The 20585-nt window shown below is 36.4% G+C and overlaps 1 protein-coding gene across 3 annotated transcripts; it reads right to left on the bottom strand.

Annotated features, from left to right (window-relative positions):
* Window positions 1-1005: 1005 nt before the first annotated feature.
* Ccnc (cyclin C) lies at window positions 1006-20384 on the bottom strand. 3 transcript variants are annotated; one of them, XM_028780228.1, is made up of 13 exons: window positions 20114-20384; window positions 17794-17900; window positions 16742-16826; window positions 16513-16582; window positions 13321-13372; window positions 11325-11380; window positions 9973-10008; window positions 9251-9342; window positions 8174-8241; window positions 5221-5300; window positions 4873-4991; window positions 4011-4104; window positions 1006-3456 (listed from the first exon to the last, which is right to left on the bottom strand). In XM_028780228.1, the coding sequence occupies exons 1-12, from the start codon at window positions 20143-20145 to the stop codon at window positions 4053-4055; spliced, it is 849 nt and encodes a 282-aa protein (XP_028636061.1). In that variant the 5' UTR covers window positions 20146-20384; the 3' UTR covers window positions 1006-3456; window positions 4011-4052. The 3 variants fall into 3 exon arrangements, with proteins under 3 accessions (XP_028636061.1, XP_028636049.1, XP_028636055.1); XM_028780216.1 differs by lacking the exon at window positions 4011-4104 and having other exon boundaries at window positions 20114-20327; XM_028780222.1 differs by lacking the exon at window positions 1006-3456 and having other exon boundaries at window positions 3630-4104; window positions 20114-20327.
* Between the last annotated feature and the right edge of the window lie 201 nt (window positions 20385-20585).

Raw genomic sequence — 20585 nt, 5'->3', positions numbered from 1 at the left:
CCCTAAGCTTAATACCCTAAGACCAAGAATAACCTAAACTCTCAAGAAGAGTAACATGGTACTTAAAAGGCTTGAAGTCCCTTCTTTAGTAACTACACAAGAGAAAGCGGAATCCCAATCTAGTCAGTTCTACAAACAGCAGTGATACTTGGCCTTCAAAGTAGTCATTCTAGCCAGTAGGATGAGATCAGCTAAGTCCCTAAGTGTGAGTTTTAGAAAACAAATAACAATTCTTGGATGGCTTAACAAAAAACATGAAGCAATTTAGCAAATTATAATTAAGGTAAACTGTCAATTATAAAAAGACAAAATATTTTTAAAAAGTTATTGGACTATAGACTATTATCTATATATACTAAATATGAATTTTAAAAACACTGTACATATAGTTCAGGCTGGCCTCAAACTGTTCATATGTTATGAGGCTACATACTTGAACTTCTGATCCTCCTGATTCGATACCCCAAGTACTGTGGGCCTGCTCAAACTGGAATTAAATGATAAAAGCCCCATTGTAGGGCTGAAGGGGAAGATGTGTGAGAAACCAAGATCTCCCATCTTCCAAGGCAGGGTGTTATTTACAGCTGAAAATAAAAAGGGGAGGGGTAAGCAGAAGAGGCAATATGGTAAAGTTTAGCTCAGATGCTCTGGTTTTTCCAATTAGAACCTGCATCTAAGCTGTTACTTACTTCACCTGTGACTGAATGAGTTCTCATCTCTGCAGTAAGTCTAGCTCAAATTCCGACAGCACATGGCATACATCTAGCATACAGTAAATAATTAACGGTACTAACGGTACTATTAAGAGCCTGCTAACTGGAAATGCTGAAGTAAATAGCAGACAAATGACAAAGTTAAAAGGAAAAGCAGGAAATGCAAATGAAGGTAGGTGAGATGAGACAGAAATCTAATATTTTCATTATTATCTAGCAGCAGCACTGTCCAATGCAAGCCACTCTATGATTTTAAATATTCCTATACTTAAAAAATTAAAAAGAAACAAGAAAAATTTTAATAATGTTTTATTTAATTCTACGTATCCAAAATATTATCATTTAAAACACATAATGGTTATAAACAAATTGAGATTTTTAACATTATTTTGTTTTGTATTATAATTACCTGAAATCCAACATGTTTGCACATTTACAGCATATCTGCATTCAGACGAGCCACATAGTAACTGTTCAGCCCTAAGTGGCTGGTGGCTCTGAGACTGGACAGTGTGCCTAAGACTGACTGACTGATTCTGAATCTGTACTTGTCATAAGTGAGGACAATCCAGCAACAGCCACTGTGTGTTGACTAATACAAGGAACGGCCACCTTACAGTAGTCTAGCCAAAATAAAAAAGAATCTCAATGTGATCAGCCTTCATATTCAATTATCAATGTACAGAACTACAAAGGAGGAAAAACCCCTCACTAAATGACATGCTAAAGATGTTCACAGTAAAACTTAGGCTATGGGAAACTTAACGCATGAACAAATGAAAACAGGGAATGTTTTTATAGCATGGAGGAAGAACTCATGAATCTAAAACTAAATGGATTTATAAATGAATACAAAGAATGCTCTGCAATGTTCAGGAGATTGAGAATTTTAATATATTAAATAATTATTTTACCTATTAGGAGAATGAAATATTTATGGATAAAATGGTATATCTAAAATTTTCTTCAAAATAATATACAAACTGGAGACTAGTGTGGAAGTTTAAATAAGGTAAAACTGGCTATGAATCAGTAGTAGCTGAGGCTAGACCATACACACATGGAGGTTTATTTCACTGCTTTGTCTGCTCTTGCAAATTCTTCATTTTCCACAATAGCACTTGCAAAGAAAACTAGGAAGCACAAAGATAAATCTGAAAAAAGAAACTAGATTTAAAAAAAAAGCTTGAAGATTAAACTATAGTTAATGGCTGTGATAAGAATCACCAAGTATCCAAGCTAAACTTGGATTTGGATTAACCCCTTCAGGCCTGGGGAGAGCCTGTTTGTTTCTTGTCCTTATACAGCTTTAGGAGAACCCATATTTGTACCAGTGTAAAGTCTCCTTTCCAGCGCATCTGCATCAGATATTCTCCATAAGAAGTAGAACTTTCCCAACAACCTATTCATAAACTGTACAAAACCACCCCTTAACAAAGTTTAAGGTTCTACTTTAACACGCACAAAGATTCTCAGAAAACCTAAGTCAAACTTAGCAGCAGGAATTCAAGACATTAGTGAATATAGCTGAAAAGCTTAACTTTTATTCTTCTAATTTTAACCAGGAAGTCAACACTTGGTACTATTTTTTTCATGATTTATTTGTTTTAAAAGTGCAAAACTACACAATAATATTCCATTACTCCAAGTTTTACTTATTCTTCTTCAAGTCTGAAGAAAATGAGTTAATTCTTGAAGTTCCACATTTAATTTAAAATGTAACATTTATTCTGAAGTCTACACCTGTGAGAATTAAGAATCTCACTGGTCTAAAACCTGACTAGGTTCCCGATTCAGAATTCCTGCTGTACATATGTTAGCTTACACTAAAACACAAAATTAAACTGGGTGTATATGTTTCATAAAACATTTTCAGGACATTAAAATTTCACCAAATTTTAACTTAAGCGTTTAATCAAATTAAACTTTTAAAATGCTTATTAACTATAAATTAGTTGCAAATAACCTTTTCTTTCAGGTTTCCCAGCATTTCAAAACAGCTAGTAAGTCAATACAACCTTTAAAATGTCAATGTATGCTCTCTCTATATATATTGCACTTTTTTGATAGGCTGGGCTGGTATCTTCTGTGATGATACAAAAGTATTGAATACATTTTAAAATCAGTAAGTTCTTGATTAATCTCCCTCAACTTGTAATTATCATTTCTAAAACCTAGGATTTTCTAAGATTTAATTTCTTAAATCCACTTTGAAAATTTAACTGAGTTGGGGGGAGTTTTATTGAGTTTTTATGTCTTTTTTGGTCCCTCAAAATTTTTCTTTGCTCAAAGAAAAATGTGAACAAATGATATTTCATGTTTCCTGCTTAATTAAAAAGAAGCTATTATTAATTAAAAATAAAAAAACCTTCAATTTCCTAATCAAAAAACAGTATTCATATGTGTCTACATACATATGTGTATGTGAGAGAGAAGTTAACTCTGAAATGTCTGTGTATGGCTATTGGTTCCTTTAGAGGCTTACTAAATTTTATAATTAATATTTAATAAATTACAAACTAGAATCAAGTTAGGAAAAAATCCCTTATTTTGTGAAAATTAAGTCAATTCCCAATATGCTTGACAGAAACAAGCTATTCGTTTGCATCTGCTTTCCAATGAAGACATTACTCAAATTGTCCAATGCTTTACTTCCAAGTGGTCCACTACGGAATTCTTCAGGGTGTTTTAAGATTGGCTGTAGCTAGAGTTCTGACTTCCATTTGGACCCTGCTCTCCTTCACTGTTCAAACGGGGAAGAAAGAAATTTTATGCCAATTAAAAGATTCATTTTTCAATACTTGGATAGTACTATTAATTTCTGAAGTTCATTATTCTGTGGAGCAATTCTATAAAACAGATACTCCTGATTATAAAACACAAATGTAGAAAAATGAAAATCCAGAAAACTAACAGTTGGTTCTATGCTTTTATTCTTCTGTAACTTGAGGCCCTCATACATAACAAGCAGTCTGGAAGTTAGTGTCCATATACATTCAGAGATTTATGTTAGACTTTAGGATTTCATTATTATTACAGGTATCACTCAACATAGAGATTAAAACTTCTGAACAAACTTCCTACAAAATTAAATCTGACATATAAAATTTTATTTCTACTCGAGGAAAATCCAAGGTGTCTTTCAAAAGAAAAAAAAAAAGAAAAGAAAAAAAACCGTTGTCCAATGGTATAATAAAATCATATGGTAATGGCAACAAATCTTTCTACATCAAAAATATGGTAGTTTCTTGGAAAAACGCTGATTATTAAAATCAAAATAACTAAAGCTGAAAATACCAGTAACTGTGACAATCGGAGATTGCCTTATCTTGTCCATCATCATCTTGCAGCGTCAGGCCCTGCCATTAGTGGAGAATCACTCAGGGAGCTTCTGTAAAAAATGCATCCAAAGGAAGCTGTTTCAATGACTGCCTTAAGCAGCTCCTAGTACAGTTAATCATCATTCTCTTCTCAACTGTAGCATCACTGTAACCAGCAGCAGTCTCAAAATGCATCTTAGTGTTATAGACCCTCTCTACGTAACAACTAAGCTTACAGCATTTATTCTCCGTCTCACCTTTCTCACTTTGAATGATCTGATACACAGAGAGGGCACAGCGCCACTCAACTAAGTGAACAGATTCATTTAAAACAACAAAAACATCTTAGTACAGGAGGTTCCTCTCTGGTAAAATTATATGTAACTGTGTGCTATGGATCAGAGGATCACTCAGTAGCCAAAATTTATAATCTTTAGCATATAAGGTCATCAAAAATTTTCAAAATGCTTACTGAAACATATGAAATAGGAGAATAATCATTACTGAAGGAAGAGGAACGACAGTCAAATGGGAAGAATTACTTTCAAGTTTTTTAACTCTGAATTTCCAGTGTGTGTCTAATTCAGTTCAGTTAAAGTGAAGAGCGTGGCTATATGTTGAGGGATACCTGTAATAGACCTCCATTGCATTAGAAAAGTTACTAGACAGAAGAATTCATCTTACAACTGAGACATTCTCAATTAAGACAGAAATTACATAAGCAGATACAAAGCAATTTTAGTACAAGTTTTTATAAAAAGATAAAATATAACACAATCTAAGGAAAATATAATAAATGACTACATCATACAGTGAAATTAAATCAGTTTAAAATGTACCTGTTTGGAGGTGGCTTTGGCTTCGGCATCTTACTAAGAATAGTTGCCATCTCTTTTCTCTCATCAAAATTCTTCCACTGCTCATACAGTTTTAAAATAACCCTGATTATTTCCAAAATCTAAAAGAAAATATTTGAAAAGCTCTCAATAGCAAAAACTAGCAACGTATTAGAATATAAAGAACACATATTATGTAGGGCAAGGGGACACATGCCTCAGTCTCAGCACCTGGGAGAAAAAGGCAGGTGGATTTCTATGCATTGGAGGCCAGCATGATCTACATAGCAAGTTCCAGGCAAGAAAGGGCTATATACAGTAAGACCATGTCTTCAAAAAAGAAAAGAGTACCTTCTCCATATCCACAGAAAGTTCTGCAAACCATTGTCTAGCATCTTTCTGTTGTACAACACAGGCTACATGTAGGCAAGCTAGAAAGAAAATTAGAGACAATTGTTCAAATTTAACTGCAAACATAGTCTTAGAATTAAAGATTTTCATAAAGATTGTCTTATTTTCCAAAACTATTTTTAAAAAGTGTGGCAACAATATTGACTGACACACACACACACACACACACACACACACTATTATTTAAAACAATCTCTAGCTATAGGACGGTTCTTGACATCCTGTCTTCACTGTGTACTGGTCACAGTGAGGGTGCCTTGAGAGCAAATTTGTTATAAGAGAAACAACTCCAACCAAGAAATTAGGACAGGAAAAATCACCTATGCATACTGGTGCAAAGTAGTCAAATCACACTCAGAAGTCAGTGACAAAACAAAGCCCTACCTAACCAATGCACTGCTAAGTCTTAAAAATGTTTGTTGAGGGTACAAAATTCCTTGAACCCACAGATCACTAGGGCAACCAGGAACGTTAATCATATAAGATGTCTCCTAAAAGGAAGAAATAAAATTCCAGCATTCCATCCAGAAAGCTGGGGGTGGATATTCTTAATGACCTATCTTTTTGCTATCTGTAGAGGCAGACCTCATTCAGGCAGACCTCATGCAGATCCCCCAGAACGTCCATCCCAGATCCTCCCTCCCTGGATCTTTATCTTTAGCTCCCAGTTAATAGACCCCATTCTTAGGGGATAGAATCTAAATTTTAAAAAGCTAAATTTCACCTAGGTGTTTATTGACCTTTGTACTATAGTCACATTTGGTTAGACAAGCTTTGAAAACTGTCTTGTGTAGTATGGGTTCAATTCCCACCCACATTAAAAAACCAAAACTAACAAAACAAAAAAACAAAAACAAAACAAACAAAAAACAAACAAACAAACATGGGAAGAGGGATGGAGAGACGGCTTAATAGGCTAAGAACACTGGTTATTCTTCCAGCATTTGGGTTTAATTCTCAGCACTGATATGATGACTGAACCAACTGTTACTGCAGTAATGGGGATCCAATGCATTCTTCTGGCTTCTGCAGGCAATACATACACATAATGCACAGACACACATGCAAGCAAAACATCCATACACAAAAAAGAATAATCTTGGGCAAGACAGCACACAATGGTAATCTCTGGAATACACAGTAAGTCAGCCTAGTCTAATAAATGAGCCCTAGGTCTTAGTAAGATACCCTGTTTCAAAAAGGTAGATGGCTCCTGCAGAATGACAAAGGTTAACCTCTAGCCTCTACCATGTGTGCCCCGCCTTCACATGAACTTGCCCATACTCACGGAATACACACCAACACACTTACTTTAATATTTCAACACATAAAAGACTATATATAAAAGCTACTGATCTCAGTAAGACTGACTACCTGAGAGGAACACAGACCACACAGGTGGCAAAACCATGCCATATATCCTGCTATTTCTTCCTATCTACACACACCCAGCATCTTCTCACTGAACATAGATATTAGATAGAGTCCCACCAAGTCCAGCAATTTACAAGAGTCACCAGTGAGGCTAGAGAGATGGCTCAAAGGTTAAGAGCACTGGCTGCTCTTCCAGAGGACCTGAATTCAATTCCCAAGACCCACATGGCAGCTCACAACTATCTGTAACAACAGTTCCAGGGAATCCAACACTCTCATTCATACATACATGGAGGCAGGCAAAATACCAATGCATATGAAATAAAAATAAATCATTTAAAAAAAAAGGCACCAATGTCGTAGAACTGTTAAGTTTAACTTATATCGACCTCTAGTATAAGGTTGAAAACCAGCAATGTTTATGACATAACTGAAAAGAGGCGCTGAAGAGATGGCTCAGCTGTTTAGAATACTTACTGCTCTTGTAGAACTGGGTTTAATTCCTAGCACCCACATGGTGGCTTACAACTATCTTAAATTCCGGGGATATAGTGCTCTCTTCTGGCCTCCATGGGCTCCAGGCATGTGTGTGTTATATATACATACATGCAGGTAAAAATATTCATACATATAAAACAAAATAATCTACAAGAAAAATTTAAATAGACATAACTGAAAAGATAGAGAGAACAAAGGAGGAGGAAGAGGAGGAGGAGGAAGAGGAAGAGGAAGAAGAGAAGGAAGAAGAGGAAGAAGAAAAAGAAGAGGAGGAGGAGGAAGAAGAGGAAGAAGAAGAGGAATTAGAAGAAAGAGAAGGGTTTTTAGAATGGAGTCATGAAAATCAACAGGAGGAGGAGAGAAAAAAGGAGCAGAATATATTAAGTCTTTGGACCTAATAGACACCTGGTGTTCTATAGGATATATCGCTTAACTATTGAAACAACTGTTTATAAAGTTATTATCCTTTCCACTATCTTACAAAGTGAGAAAAAAACAGATAATTGTTTGTACAGCTGTATAGGAAACAATGTTCCAATCTGGTTTACTTAACTCCCAGGACAATGCTAGCCATCTCTGTGCACTTCCTACACTCTGTGGGATGCCAGCTAAGTTCTCCTAGTAACAGAAGCATAGATGCATCTTTCCTTAAGTTCTTGAGCATTTGACTGGATTCAGAAATGGAAAACAGAACCAGTTATTTATAAGACAACTACTATCAGCATTTAGTTCTGAATTTCCCCCCTAAGCAAATACAAACTTTGCTAAGATACTAGTTAAAATTATTTTAAATGAATTAAGTGGAGGGGGGGAGTGCAAGGAGGGGAAGCCTTACCATAAAAGTGGAAAAGTGGGAGAGGGAAAATAATGCTAATCTGAGATGGTGTAGTGTGTAATTATTGAAAGCTCACATTCAAGATTAGTCTACTACTACAAAACATAAAATCAAGTGAAATTTATTCTAGGATGATCTAAATAGGCAAAAACAGTTAACCAATAAAGGCACACCAAATTTACATACCTAAAGCTATCATGAAAGGAGGGTACAGAAGACAAAGATCCGTCCTGTAGGTATCATTCACTATCCTCCTGTAGAAATGTAAATCTTACCATTACTAAAAGCACAACTAGTTCATTAACTGTAACTTCTTTCAAAGAGAACCAGATTTCCCTCCCATCTTTCTACACTTACATCCCTGTTCGGTGACTGACCCCAGCCACAGAAATGACACAGAGGCCAAGCAATGGATGCATGAGTATGACAACAAGGGGACACATATTACTGAGTATAAAACTCATGTATTAGTCAGCATATTTTCAATTTTGAGACCCCATAACAAGTAATGTAAAAAAGTTGTTCACATTTTGAAAGTCAAAAGTAAACTTTAAAAGCCATGATTTAAAATGGGTTTGTATCGTATCCAAACAAAAAGTATTATTTAAAAAATAGATTCGCCGGGCGGTGGTGGCGCACGCCTTTAATCCCAGCACTTGGGAGGCAGAGGCAGGCGGATCTCTGAGTTCGAGAGTTCGAGGCTAGCCTGGTCTACAGAGTTCCAGGACAGCCAGGACTACACACAGAGAAACCTTGTCTCGAAAAAACCAAAATAAATAAATAAATAAATAAATAAATAAATAAAAAAAAATAGATTCATCTTTAATGTTCATGTTAAGTCTGTTTTTCATATGAAATATTAACAGATATCCTATTAAGTAGGTAATGGAAGACATGTATGACTTTATAACTTATGCCACTATAGTATTTCAAATTTAACAAGCAGATAGATAACTTGCTAAATATAAAATGTCTTGGGGGGGTTGGAGAGATGGTTCAGAGGTTAAGAGCACTGACTGTTCTTCCAGAGGTCCTGAGTTCAATTCCCAGCAACCATCTTTAATGAAATCTAGTGCCCTCTTCTGGTCTTTGGGAATACATGTAGGAGACTGCTGTATATATAATGAATAAATAAATCTTTTAAAAAGTAAATAAATAAATAAAAATAAAATGTCTTGGGATATTTTAATAAGTAAGCCACATATTTAGTTGTCAGTCCTCCTGTCTAGTAAGTAATATATGAACAACTTTTGCTCTAGTTACCATGCAAGCGGAAGCAACACGTCTTCTTGGCCCATGTCCTGCACGTACTGGAGCAAAGGTCTATACGGATGATACACTATCAAGCAACAGTCCTAGAAACAGTTTAAAAATATGTATGTGTAAAAAAACAGATGTATTATAACATAAAATGATAAAATGGTATCATTTTCCAACATCTTGTTCTGTGTTTCAAATTAATTTCTCTGTCTAATAATTTCTTTTTATTTTTATTCTCTTACTCAAATATGACCCTATGCTACTGTAACAGTGAAGGCAGTGCTCTCTCTGGAATATACCTTGGTAAATCAGATGGTACCCAATCAGCATCCATTCTTTCCCTTAGAGACTTAAAGTGTCACATCTGCAATACACTAAGAGCCTCTTATTAGCCTATAAATCCATAATTCTCAACTAGAGGACCAGGATTCTGACAAAGACATAATCTGTCTTTAATTCTACAACATGCACAATTTGTGCAAAGAATTTGCAATGGTCCTGGCTTATTTGCTTGTAATCCTTATTAAAGTTACAAGAAAATTAAAAAAACTTCTTTTTACAGCCCAAGTAAGATAAACAATTACTGTACAGCCTGCAGAAAGGAAGTAGGTGACGATGCTCTTATATCCCTATGACTCTGCCATAATGTATCATTTGGATGTATTCAATTTTAACCTCCTTTCAATACAACCCATCAAGTTTTTGTTATGGAAAAATATACATACCATTAATTCTAGGAGGTAAAATTCACATTCTAGTATCTGTTTAAAAAAAACACCCAGTGAAAATAAGCATAATTACATAAATATCTACTTAAAATAATAACTTACTGATACAGATAAATTAATTTATCAATATTATATAAAACTTCTAAGTCAAAAAATAAACATAGTATGTTATATTAGCATTAACATTTACAATAAAAATTACTAATTTTATTTGTTCTTTCGAGACAGGGTCTGATGATATAGACCTGGCTTCCCTCAATGTCACAGAACTCCACATACTTCTGCCTCCTAAGGACCGAGAATAAAAGCTTATGCCATTATGCCTGGGAAAATTTGCTTTACTATTAAATAATACATTTTAAATTCTTATAAGGAAAAGATAGTATCATGTCTTTTTTTGGGGAGGAGGGAGTTACTTGGAATTGAACCCAAAGTCTCAAATAAACTAAGCACTTATTTTGCTACTGAGCCACAACCAGAATTCCTTAAAAAAAAAAAAAAATTAAACAGTTACAAATATTAGAAACTGCCGGGTGGTGGTGGCGCACGCCTTTAATCCCAGCACTTGGGAGGCAGAGGCAGGTGGATTTCTGAGTTCGAGAGTTCGAGGCTAGCCTGGTCTACAGAGTGAGTTCCAGGACAGCCAGGGCTACACAGAGAAACCTTGTTTTGAAAAACAAAAAGAACCCAAACAAACAAATATTAGAAACTTCAAATTTAAGCCATGCATGGTGACATATGCCTTTAATATCTGAGTTTGAGGTCAGCCTGGTCTACAGTGTAAGTTTGAGAGTTCCATGACAGCCAGAGCTAAACAGAGAACTCCTGTCTTGAAAAAACAAAATAAAACCAAAAAGAAACTTCAAAATTTTCTATGTACTTTCTACTGACAAATGTACAGTGCAACTATATATACTTAATGGAATAAACAAATTCCCTGCAAGGTGGGAAATGGTACATCTATTAAAATATTAACAGAAACCCAACAGGTAATTTTTCAAAAACAGTCTTCAAACTGCTCCAAATGAGACACATTGGTGTAACCTGGAAACACTGATGTGAGACCACTGCCACTCGAAACCTGAAAATTCTGCTTTAATTTGGAGAAGTCCCAACTTCAATATTATTAAAAGCTTCCTAAGGTGATTTAACTGGGATACAAGATTAATAATAACTACTGTTAAGTATCACCAGAAAACTATAGAGAAGCTACTGAGACTTACTCTAAAAATAATATATATATGTACATATATTTATAGTACTTGAAATTCCCATTTCTAAGATGTTCTGAAGTTTATTCTAATATAAAATGGAGTTAGTTAATACAGAGTTTTATATAATATACTTACATGATTCATCCTGTAAGGAAATTCCTTTGGAAAGGCATATGAAAATCTAGTTTTTACTATAGGAAACAAAACAAAACAATTAAAACCAAGAAAATGCCAGCATGAATTTATCCTATATTCCTATAACATAGCTCCACATATTAGAAGGTGTGCTATATTACCCTCAGTAGGTGCTCTCAGAAATAATTAAACTTTATTTCTATGGAGGACAAAGATCAAGTGGTAGGAAGCATCCTTGCCTATACAATTGAACAGTTTCAATTTTATATCAAGAAAAAAAAAAAGGTTCATGTTGGCTAAGTATGGTGGCATATGCCTTTAATCCCAGCACTCAGGAGGCAGAGGCAGGTGGATCTCTGTGAGTTTGAGGCCTGCTTCATCTACAGAGAGTTCCAGGGATGAATACAGAACACATAACAAAAAAGGCTAGAGAGAAAAGTTAGGATAATAAACTAAAATGTTGCCAGTAATCATGACTCAAGAAAGTTTGTTTTAACTAATAGATACTTTCAGAACTTATCAGTGTTTCTCTTCCAAAATACATTAAGAAACAAAATAAACTGATTTAGTTATTTTTAGTTTTTTTGAGACAAGGTCTCATTATTGCCTTGGCTGGCCTGGAACCTACTATATAGGCCAGGGTGATCTCAAGGTCATAGAGATCTGCTGGCCTCTGCCTTGTGCTGGTATTAAAGGCATGCACCACCACATCACACCAAAACATTTTAATAAAAGTGTAAGTATACATGCGAAGTCTCTTGGTGATTTTCTTATACTACGAAATTACTATTTGTATTCACTAATAAAGTATCAACGAAAACCCATTGTTTACTAACTCAAGAAGTCCTAAGTTCTATTGAGAAAACTGTATTCAAGTCATTAGGTTACAATACTTAAACCAACTAGGATATAAACTGGCAGCTCCAGCAGCTCTGTTTTGTAATTCCTTCCATTGGTACAAGTGACCTCATTTAAAGTAAGAGGAATCCTATGCATTTTATTACTACATTCTCATAAAGGGTATTTTATAAATTAGGTACTCTACAGTGAATTTAGGTAATATCTGCCAACATCTGAAATCTTCAACTACTTAAACTTGACATTAGGAAATTCATATTTTCTCTATACAGTGATGCCCTGCTTCAAAAAAACAAAACAAACAAACGAAAATTAGCTCAATTGACTCACTACAGTCAGTATTCTTTTCTGTACCATAGTTTTCAACTTGAAGGTCTGAAAATACATAATTGCCATCAATATAACTCATTGGTTTTTTTTAACTACTGAAAAGTATTGTCTTAATCCAGGCATGCTGGCCCATACTTGTAATCTAAACTAGAGATTAACAGTCCTCCTTGGTAAGTAGAAGCTAGAGGAGCCCAAGTTTCAGATGAGACTTGGTCTCAAAGGAAAAAAAAAAAAAAGAAAACTAAAACCAAACTAACAACAAAATAACAAAAACAAACAAACAAACAAACAAACAAACAAAAAAGGTTATGGACTCATGTAGTCCAGGCTGGCCCAAACTCACTAAGTAGGTATGGGAACTCACTATGTAGGTATGGCTTGCCTTAACTCCTAATCTACCTTCCAAGCACTGACACTACATCAGTAAAATCAACTTCTTTTCAACTATTTTTTCTTGTGAAATATGCTAATAATAAATGTATTCTTTGGAGCTATAATAAATTTACCTACATGTGGTTCATTACAAAAAAACAAAAACAAACAAAAAAAAACAAACCAAAACAAAAATCTGTATGTCACAGAGCTTTTCTTTAGATTTCTTTTTTCTTTCTTTCTTTTTTTTTTTTTTTTTTTTGGTTTTTTGAGACAGGGTTTCTCTGTGTAGCTCAGGCTAACTCAGTAGACCAGGCTGGCCTCGAACTCAGAAATCCGCCTGCCTCTGCCTCCCAAGTGCTGGGATTAAAGGCATGCGCCACCACCGCCCAGTTTAGATTTCATCCTTAAAGCAGAAAACAGGTTTTGCACTTACATACAGAAGTAGTAGCAGCAATCAATCTTGTATTTGAGACGACACCAAATTCCTAGAGAAAAGTGAACGAGATCAAGTACTTAGTAATCCAAAAACTTTAAAGATATCTGAGCTCTGTGCCAAACATATTTCCAAGCTCTTCTCATGTTTTCAGTCTATTACCTTTTCTTAAATTTTCAATAATTTGGGTTGGCAATATTGCTCAGTGGCATATTGCTGGCCTACCAAGAATGTACAAGACCCTGTGTTCAATCCTTAGCACAATTAATCATCCAACCAATCAGTCAATGTACAAACATCAACCTTTCTAAAAGAATGAAAGTTATAATGGAATGTAAGGCTTCTTAGGGGCTGGAGAAATGGCTCAGTGGTTAAGAGCACTGGCTGCTTTTCCAGAGGTCCTGAGTTCAATTCCCAGCAACCACATAGGATCTGATGCCCTCTTCTGGCATGCAGGTGTACATGTAGATAAATTAAAAAAAAAAAAGGCTTCTTAGGTAAGTTATCATTTTCCTTTGCAACCTTATACACTACCACTATAAAATAACAAGAATTTATCATGTAATATATTTTAAATATACTCTTATTTAATTTCAGATAAACCACTTAAGATTTCCAAACTATGCCGGGCGGTGGTGGTGCACACCTTTACAGAGTGAGTTCCTGGACAGCCAGGGCTACACAGAGAAACCCTGTCTCGAGAAAAAAAAAAAAAAAAAAACTATTCAAGTGCCTTCTATTAAAAATATGTAATCTATAACTTTATGTGTGTGAACATATATTTATATTTAAATTTAAACTTCAAAACCTAGTAAGTAAAACTAAAAACTCAAAACTGGAGACAGTATGATTTTGTACACAATTTTATTCAATTAGACAAAACAGAAAGATGTGGTTATAGTTAAGAGTTAAAATGCAACATACTGAGAGAGTAAATGCAAAAGCTACCTGGAATTGATATCTGATGGCAAAGGGAAAAATCAAGGTTTCCAATGGAGTGACACTGGTCATATCAACACACTCTAAAGCTGCCCCTAGGCCCAGGAGTAGTTGGACAACACAAAATTAACTCCATGGTTTTTGCTTTTGTCCTTGCCTTTTTTTTTTTTTTTTTTGCAGGCTTTTTTGCTTCTTACTGGCTTTGTTTGTTTTGATATTTGTCTTATTTTTTTTGTTTTGTTTTACATTTTGCTTTGTTTGAGACAAAGAAAATGAACACTAAGTTGGGTGAGTAGGGAAGAGGATCTGGGAGATGCTGGAGAGGGGAGAAAAATGATCAAAATACATTGCGAAAAACTAATTCAACAACCAAAATTGAAAATTTACCTCACCTACAAGACCTCTTTATTCAAAAAGACATTCTACATACATCTGGTCCTAAGGACTGAAACCAGGCCTTATGGAAACTTGGCAAACACTCTATAACTGACTTCTACAACTAGATTTAATCAAACTTTATCTTAAGAAACCATGGACAGAGTCAACTTAGGTTCCTAGAAAGAGTTTTAGTATTTCTAATATAGTCACTTCTGCTTACTAGATAACAAAGATGTCATGGATGCTTCTAAAATAAAAATGAACACAAAAGAAATTCAAACTTATTGGTTAAAGTCATATTCAATTCACATTGATACAATTACTCTAAAGACATTACCTAAGAACAAAAACAATAGACTAGGGATTATGTGGATTAGTTAAGAAAAAAGCCAGTTCTCAGAATCTATGCTATTTGGGTTAAGCTGAAAGTGAAACTTTCTCAGTAATAACTGAAAACAGTAAGTTTAGCAGAAACGCAGCTCCTGGTCTAAGTCCTTATCTGTCTTCTCTCTTACCTACTTTTCCTGCTCTCATTGTCCACACTTTTCCTTACTAGAGTCTACAAAGTCTTTCCTAGTCTTTCACTCCCCCACAATGGCTTGTTACCAGAGAAGACTGGTGTAAATAAAAAGCATACGATATGGGCGAGGAGTAAAAACATTCTCAGGCTATAGTAGGCAAGCTGTACTACTTAACACAACTTAGCACCAAACAATGTCTTGTTTGTTTGAAGACAGGGTCTTACTACATAGTTCTGGCTGTCTTGGAACTCAGAATTCACTATGTGGTTCAAGCTGGCCTTGAATACACAGAGACCCACCTGCCTTGGGCTTCCAGGTGCACTGCCACATTCAACCAAATAGTCTTTTTTTGTTTTGTTTTGTTTTTTGAGACAGGGTTTCTCTGTGTAACCCTGGCTGTCCTGGAACTCACTCTGTAGACCAGGCTGTCCTCGAACTCAGAAATCTGCCTGCCTCTGCCTCCCAAGTGCTGGGATTAAAGGCGTGCGCCACCATTGCCCGGCCCAAATAGTCTTTTAAAGATTAAAAAAAAAAAAAAAGCAGTTAAGTTATAAGATGAAGATCTAGACTATTAGACTATTAGGACCCACTGCCTTAGTTTCCTCATTTATAAAATGAGGATTGTAAGTGTTACAGCTCTCAGGGGAAAGGTTTCCTCTATGAAAGTATTGCAGCAGAAGGAAGAGTTCTCTCATGGACCTGTTAAAGCTCTGAGGGCAATGGTTTCCCCAGTGTTGCATCTCTGAAGAAAAGGCATCCTTCTAGTCAGGAGTCAAGGAATACTGCACAACAAACTTCACACAAGAGATTTGTTGATTAGGAAAAGAGTTGTTTGCAACTCTGCCTTGGGGAGGAGCAGCAGAGAACTGAGAAAGCAGGCTTTATTTGAGAAGTGGGGGCAGGGTTGTTCTCCAGGGTAGCATGGGATTGATGCGATTTTTGTGGCCTGATCTTGGGGCAAGCTCAGGTATGGCAGGATTCTTTTCCTTGGCCTTAGTTTCTTGCTTGGGCTCAAGTCAAGGTCAGGGTGTCCTTTCCTGGTCTCATGGTCAAGCCAGGGTCAGGGTGTTTTATCCTTGGCCCTTTACCCTACATGGATACTACTGTTTTATACTTCACAGTTATAGGATTGAATTAGTACTTGTAAAGAGTCTCATTAACATCTGATACACACTGACATATTTATTTTAAAAAATAAATATTTGTAAGATGTCTATATTAGTTCATATAAACTACCACCTATGATTATCCATGCAAAAGCAATATACATACACACACATATATATGTATGAATATATAAAAGATTAACCAGACATAGTGATACTTTGATGAAGAACATAAAATTGTTTTATACCTCTACTTTGGATGCCAGAAACACACATGTAGGAGCCATTAATACAGGATCTATACTTTTCAGAGAATACCTAAAATAAGATTAGACAAGAGTTAAATGATGACTGTTTAGAAAACGCACTGGGGTGGGGAGTCATAATTCTATAGGAAACAAGTGATTTACTTATATATTGTACATGTAAATTAGAAAAGAATTTCAATCAGGCACTAATAAAATAAAACAACCATACCTAGCATAAAATCTCTTGAAATAGACTGTAGCAGTAGCAATAACTTGTTGTCTTAATTTAAGATGTTCACCTAATGCTTGGATAACTGAAAAAGAATAAAATTTAAATGTAATATCTGTCATCAGTATAATAACACTAATAACATTAATTTTTTTATCAGTGATTTCTGTATGTTGCAATCATGATCATTCACACCTAAGCACACACTGACACCCTCTGAACCTCAGTAGTCTAAGACTTGCAAATGCAGCAATATTCATAAACAAGAAAAGAAACTTCCTACAATTTATCCCTGCAATAAGCAGGTTGAATATCAAATATTCTTAATTTACTACATATTTTAATGCTTTTCATAGTATCTATAAAAGTAGCTTTAAAAATTAAGATATTTTTATTTACCAAGAAATCCAAAGTTAATCTTTGATAGAAGAAAAAGGTAGGTTTGCAATGAGTAACAGACTTAAAGACTAGGTGACAGGATGGGAGTGATAGCTCAGGAGTTGAGAACACTACCTACTCTTGCGTAAGACCTGTGTTCCATTCCCAACACCCACATGGTGGCTCATAACCATCTGTAACTCCAGTCCCAGGGGATCCAAACCTCCTCAGCATCAGGCACAGCATATAATGAACAGATATAATGAAAATACTCATACACATAAAATAAATAAATAAAATTAAACAAATACAAACAAACAAAAACAGGTAACAAAGCTATCCCAGACACAGTAAAGGTCTCTTGACTAAATTTCCATCTTGCTAATGCAAAGTTATAAGGTAAAATGACAACGATAGGATGTTAATTTAAAGAATCATTTATTTTTAAAGTTATTTTGCTTAGGTCAACCTTAGAAATGGGCCTCACTCGAAATGCCTGAGATTAGTCAACACTGTGCTTATAATACATAAGGTGCAAAAAGTGTTACCCAGAACATTGAAATGATAAGTGTATAAGTAGAAGTACTAACTATAGACTGTAACAATTCATTGAAATTACTATACAAAATAGTGACCAACTATACTATACTACTTCAACCAATGTAAAAGTTTACCATTTGTAAAAAATATCTGTAATTTCCAATACTCCTCTTCTGAGAGAAACTTTAGGTCTTTCTGGCGCTCTTTCAACAGATCTTGTTTATCCAAAATCCACTGCAAACTAGAACAAGTAAAGATGTTAAAATGCGGTATAGAAAGCCAACAAGCAGGAATTGGGGGAGGAGTTGTTTGAGGTGGGGTACTGGGAAGAGAGAAGGCTGATACTGGGATATTAAGTCAATAAATAAGTTAATAGAAAAAAAAGCCCACAAACAGAAGCATCTAAACACTAAGATTTAATAAGTTGATCATAAGTTGATCTAAGAGGTTCCTTTCTCTCCCCACCCCCCTTCTTCTTTCTCTGTGTAGCCCTGGCTATCCTGGAACACTGTCTGTAGATCAGAATAGCCTCAATCTCACAGAGATTGGCCCCTCCCCATTGCCACCAAGTTCTGGGATTAAAGGCATGCAGCACTGCACCCAGCTTCTTTTTTTGGCGGTACATCCTTAGAACACTGGTAAAAGACAGTGTCTCGCTGGGAATGCAGCTGAGGTAGGTAGACCACTAGCCTACCTCTGAAACTTCAGCATTAACTTTTCAGAACAGGTCTCTAAAATATTGAGTAAATTATGTTCAACAATGAAATACTTGAGTTCTTCAATACATGCTCATCTATTTCAAGTAAATTCAGCCTGGAGCAAATTTTACATTTTTCTAATTTAATCTCTTCAATCAGTGTTTTCATCATCACCCCCAAGTTTCTCAGTCTTGTTGGACCAATGGAATCCCTTTGGTTTTTGATGCTATTTGTGATTGCTTTGCTGACTATCTTCATATAATTCTGTGTCAATCAGTTTGACTCCCATTCTGTCTGGTCTATAAACACGGATGCTGTGAACGCCATTTTAAACTCTCAGGTAAGTTATTCATCATATTTCTCTAGCTTTTCAGTAGTTCACTGGCAGCCTCAGCAAGACCATTTGACGAAGAAACAGGAGAACTTGAGGGTAAAAAAAAATCTCTTGATGGTTTCAAAGATTCTCTATCTCTTTCTAGATTTCCTTCATAGTGTCATGTGTACAAAGCACCAGAACATAGGTTCTCAGACCTTCTAGAGTAAGGCCCATCCGCAAAGATAGACTCTTGCTATATCCAAAGATTTACTACTGTCTGTCTTAGTATTACGTCACTGAGGCAGACAATCAAGGCATTATCTGAGTACCAGGATTAAGTATGGGCCTAAGAGGAAAAAGAGCCAACCCAATTCATAGAATTAAAATTTTGTTATTCTCTTCCCACTAAAATTTAATTAAACTAGATGTCGTTATCAAGTCCTGTTCAGTTTTTATGTATTCAGTGGAAAGCCTGCTCAATGCTTAGCCTAATCACACAACTAAATTCCTGCATGTTTAACCAAATGTATTTAGAGGGAATTGTCTTTAACATTACTTTAGCCTTTCCATGGTCACTGAAAGACACTAAAATTTCGTCATTTAAGTGGTTAAAGGAAGAGGACAAAATCTGGAAAATACACACCTTTAAAGCAAAATATAAGACACTGGCTAATGAATGAAAATAGATATTATTTTAAGAGTCCCCATGCTCTCAAATTCTAGGGGCATAAAAGTCAATCTAGGAGCCGGCAAGTGGTGGCTCATGCCTTTAATTCCAGCACTCAAAGGCAGAGGCAGTCGGATCTCAGTAAATTGGAGGCCAGCCTGGTTTATAGTGAGATCTAGGACAGCCAAGGCTTAACCCAGAGAAACCCTGCCTCCGGGGGTGGGAGTGGGGATAGGGTTGGGGGTGTGGTATGTATAGATCTAGGCATAAAACTGGGCCAGGAAGCAGAAGACAGAAACAAGCACGACTCATTCCTCTCCTCTAAGTAAATATTAAATCTACAATAAGGCAAATGACAAGAGATTATAATATCACTGCTATGAACAAAACTAGCAAAAGCAAACCATATCCGTCGGAAACAGGCAACCTCACAGAACTACAGTGGGTCACTTTCCTTTGCCTGTGCCCACATCATCCCACCAATCAAACCCCCAAATCTGAAATGAAACTGCCTCAGTCTCCCTTCACGGAGACAGGACCCCTTACCTCATACCCACCCATCCCTCGATCTCACCTCCCCTTAGCTCCCGAAATCCCGCTGGGTGAAGGGGGTTGGGGAGAGGCTGGCAAACAAGTGTATTATGCTTCGGATCCCCGGCTTCTCAGGGAGGGGTCACCCCCAGCGGCCAGGATGGAAGCCCCGAGGGAATGGCAGGCCCAATCCTTCCGTGCCCCAGACCCGGTCCCAAGCGAGAAAATGGAAGCTCACTTACTAGTGGGAGCTCTGCCAGAAGTTCCCTGCCATGGAATACTGCTTGCCCTGATACAAAAGCACCAGCCGGCAAAGCGGCCCGCGGAGCGACCATAGACACAGTCCAGGCGACTGTGCTCCTCAATCAGACTGGCTGGACTGAACTCCACGGCAACCGCAGCCAGAGGAAGAGAACAGCACCCTCGTCGCCTTGACGCCGGTCGACAACACTGAGCGCCGTACACCGGTTCCGGCTGACAAAAGTTCCGGCCCGCCCTAGTAGCGGAGGAAGCAAGCAAACATCAGACTTCCAATGGGCGTGTTGAGGCGGGTCCCCGGAAGTAGAGTAAACACAGGCGGAGGCTCCTGGTGGTGACAGGCTCTCCCGGAGGTCTCCTGCAAGTTAATCTCTTAGAGTGTCCAGAGCCTGGTTTTCTGGTCTGGTGCGGTTGTCCTTTGGGTCCATTTAGGGATCTTGTTAATCCACCTTGTAG

The sequence above is a fragment of the Grammomys surdaster genome, unplaced genomic scaffold, assembly GCF_004785775.1.
Source record: "Grammomys surdaster isolate TR1022 unplaced genomic scaffold, NIH_TR_1.0 97, whole genome shotgun sequence".
In the NCBI taxonomy this organism is placed as follows: domain Eukaryota; kingdom Metazoa; phylum Chordata; class Mammalia; order Rodentia; family Muridae; genus Grammomys; species Grammomys surdaster.
The sequence above is the reverse complement of the archived record's forward strand: the minus strand, read 5'-3'. Positions and strand labels throughout refer to the sequence as shown.

What these genes read in the sequence shown, in the direction of transcription:
- Ccnc (XM_028780216.1), bottom strand. Translation starts at nt 20,145, where the DNA reads ATGGCAGGGAACTTCTGGCAGAGCTCCCACTA. An exon ending in TGCTGCTACTACTTCTGTAT is followed by an intron (nt 11,381 to 13,320) that starts GTAAGTGCAAAA and finishes TGTTTCCTATAG; the next exon opens with TAAAAACTAGATTTTCATAT. An exon ending in TCCTTTCATGATAGCTTTAG is followed by an intron (nt 5,301 to 8,173) that starts GTATGTAAATTT and finishes TTTTCTTTCTAG; the next exon opens with CTTGCCTACATGTAGCCTGT.